A 1,064-nucleotide genomic window follows, 5' to 3' on the forward strand; every position below is an offset into this window, starting at 1 on the left:
AGCTCAATTCAAGAAGCCGGAAGGCCCCAAATTTAAAAAGGAAAGGTATTGCAAGAAGTGCCAGAAGAAGTATGCTGGCAATAAGTGTGGGACCAAAAGCAAGGGAGCAGGTTGCTTTGTTTGTGGAGAAACTGGACATTTTGCAAGAGACTGCCATTCGAGGAAAACGTTAAAGATTGAGGAAGCGGCCAAAAAGGAGGTGACATGCTATGCTTGCAAACAGCAGGGACATTATGCGTGGAACTGCCCCAACGAGGCAAGTCTAACCAAGGAAAGAAGCCAGAAGGAAAATCAGGCCCACAACCAGCTCAAGTGTTTCACTTGACAAAAGCGGAGGCAAATGCTGACCCGAGCGTGGTGGAAGGTACGCTCTTCATCCATACTACTCATGTACATGCATTGGTGGACCCTGGTGCCACTCATTCATTCATAGCAAATGAGTCTGCTAGGAGTTTGGGTCTTGAACCCTCAATAATGGGGTATGGAGTTAGAATTCAATCTCCAATTGGGGAGACTATAGAGACTAATTTAATAGTCCGAGATTGTGATGTGGATATTGAGGATGAGAAGTTTAAGATAGATCTGATACTTATGGAGATGCATGATTTTGATGTCATCCTAGGTATGGATTTTCTTTCTCCATATTGTGCTAATATGGACTGTTTGGACAAGACAGTGGAATTGGGATGTCCAGGGGGAAAAGTGGTGAAGTTTAAGGGACCACGGTTTGGTAGGCAATTAAAATTTGTATCAGCCTTGAAGGCGTGCAGATGGTTGGAAAATGGAGCATATGGATTTATAGCTCATGTTATGATAGTGGACAATAAGTCATAAATGAAGCCGGAGGAGGTAGAAGTAGTGAGGGAATTCTTGGATGTTTTTCCGAAGGACTTAACAGAGTTACCTCCAGATCGAGAAGTGGAGTTTGCCATTGAATTGTTGCTGGGAACAACACCAATTTCTATACCCACTTATCGCATGACCCCGACTGAGTTGAGGGAGCTTAAAGTACAACTTCAAGATTTGGTGGATAAAGGATTTATTCGACCAAGTATTTCCCCATG

At 43.5% G+C, this 1,064-nt stretch overlaps 1 protein-coding gene across 1 annotated transcript; it reads left to right on the forward strand.

Annotated features, from left to right (window-relative positions):
* The first annotated feature begins 204 nt into the window (after positions 1-204).
* Positions 205-834, forward strand: LOC127788109 (uncharacterized). Its single transcript, XM_052316221.1, has one exon. The coding sequence runs from the start codon at positions 205-207 to the stop codon at positions 832-834; it is 630 nt and encodes a 209-aa protein (XP_052172181.1).
* The last annotated feature ends 230 nt before the right edge of the window (positions 835-1,064 follow it).

The sequence above is a fragment of the Diospyros lotus genome, chromosome 13 (genome assembly GCF_014633365.1).
Source record: "Diospyros lotus cultivar Yz01 chromosome 13, ASM1463336v1, whole genome shotgun sequence".
NCBI lineage: Eukaryota > Viridiplantae > Streptophyta > Magnoliopsida > Ericales > Ebenaceae > Diospyros > Diospyros lotus.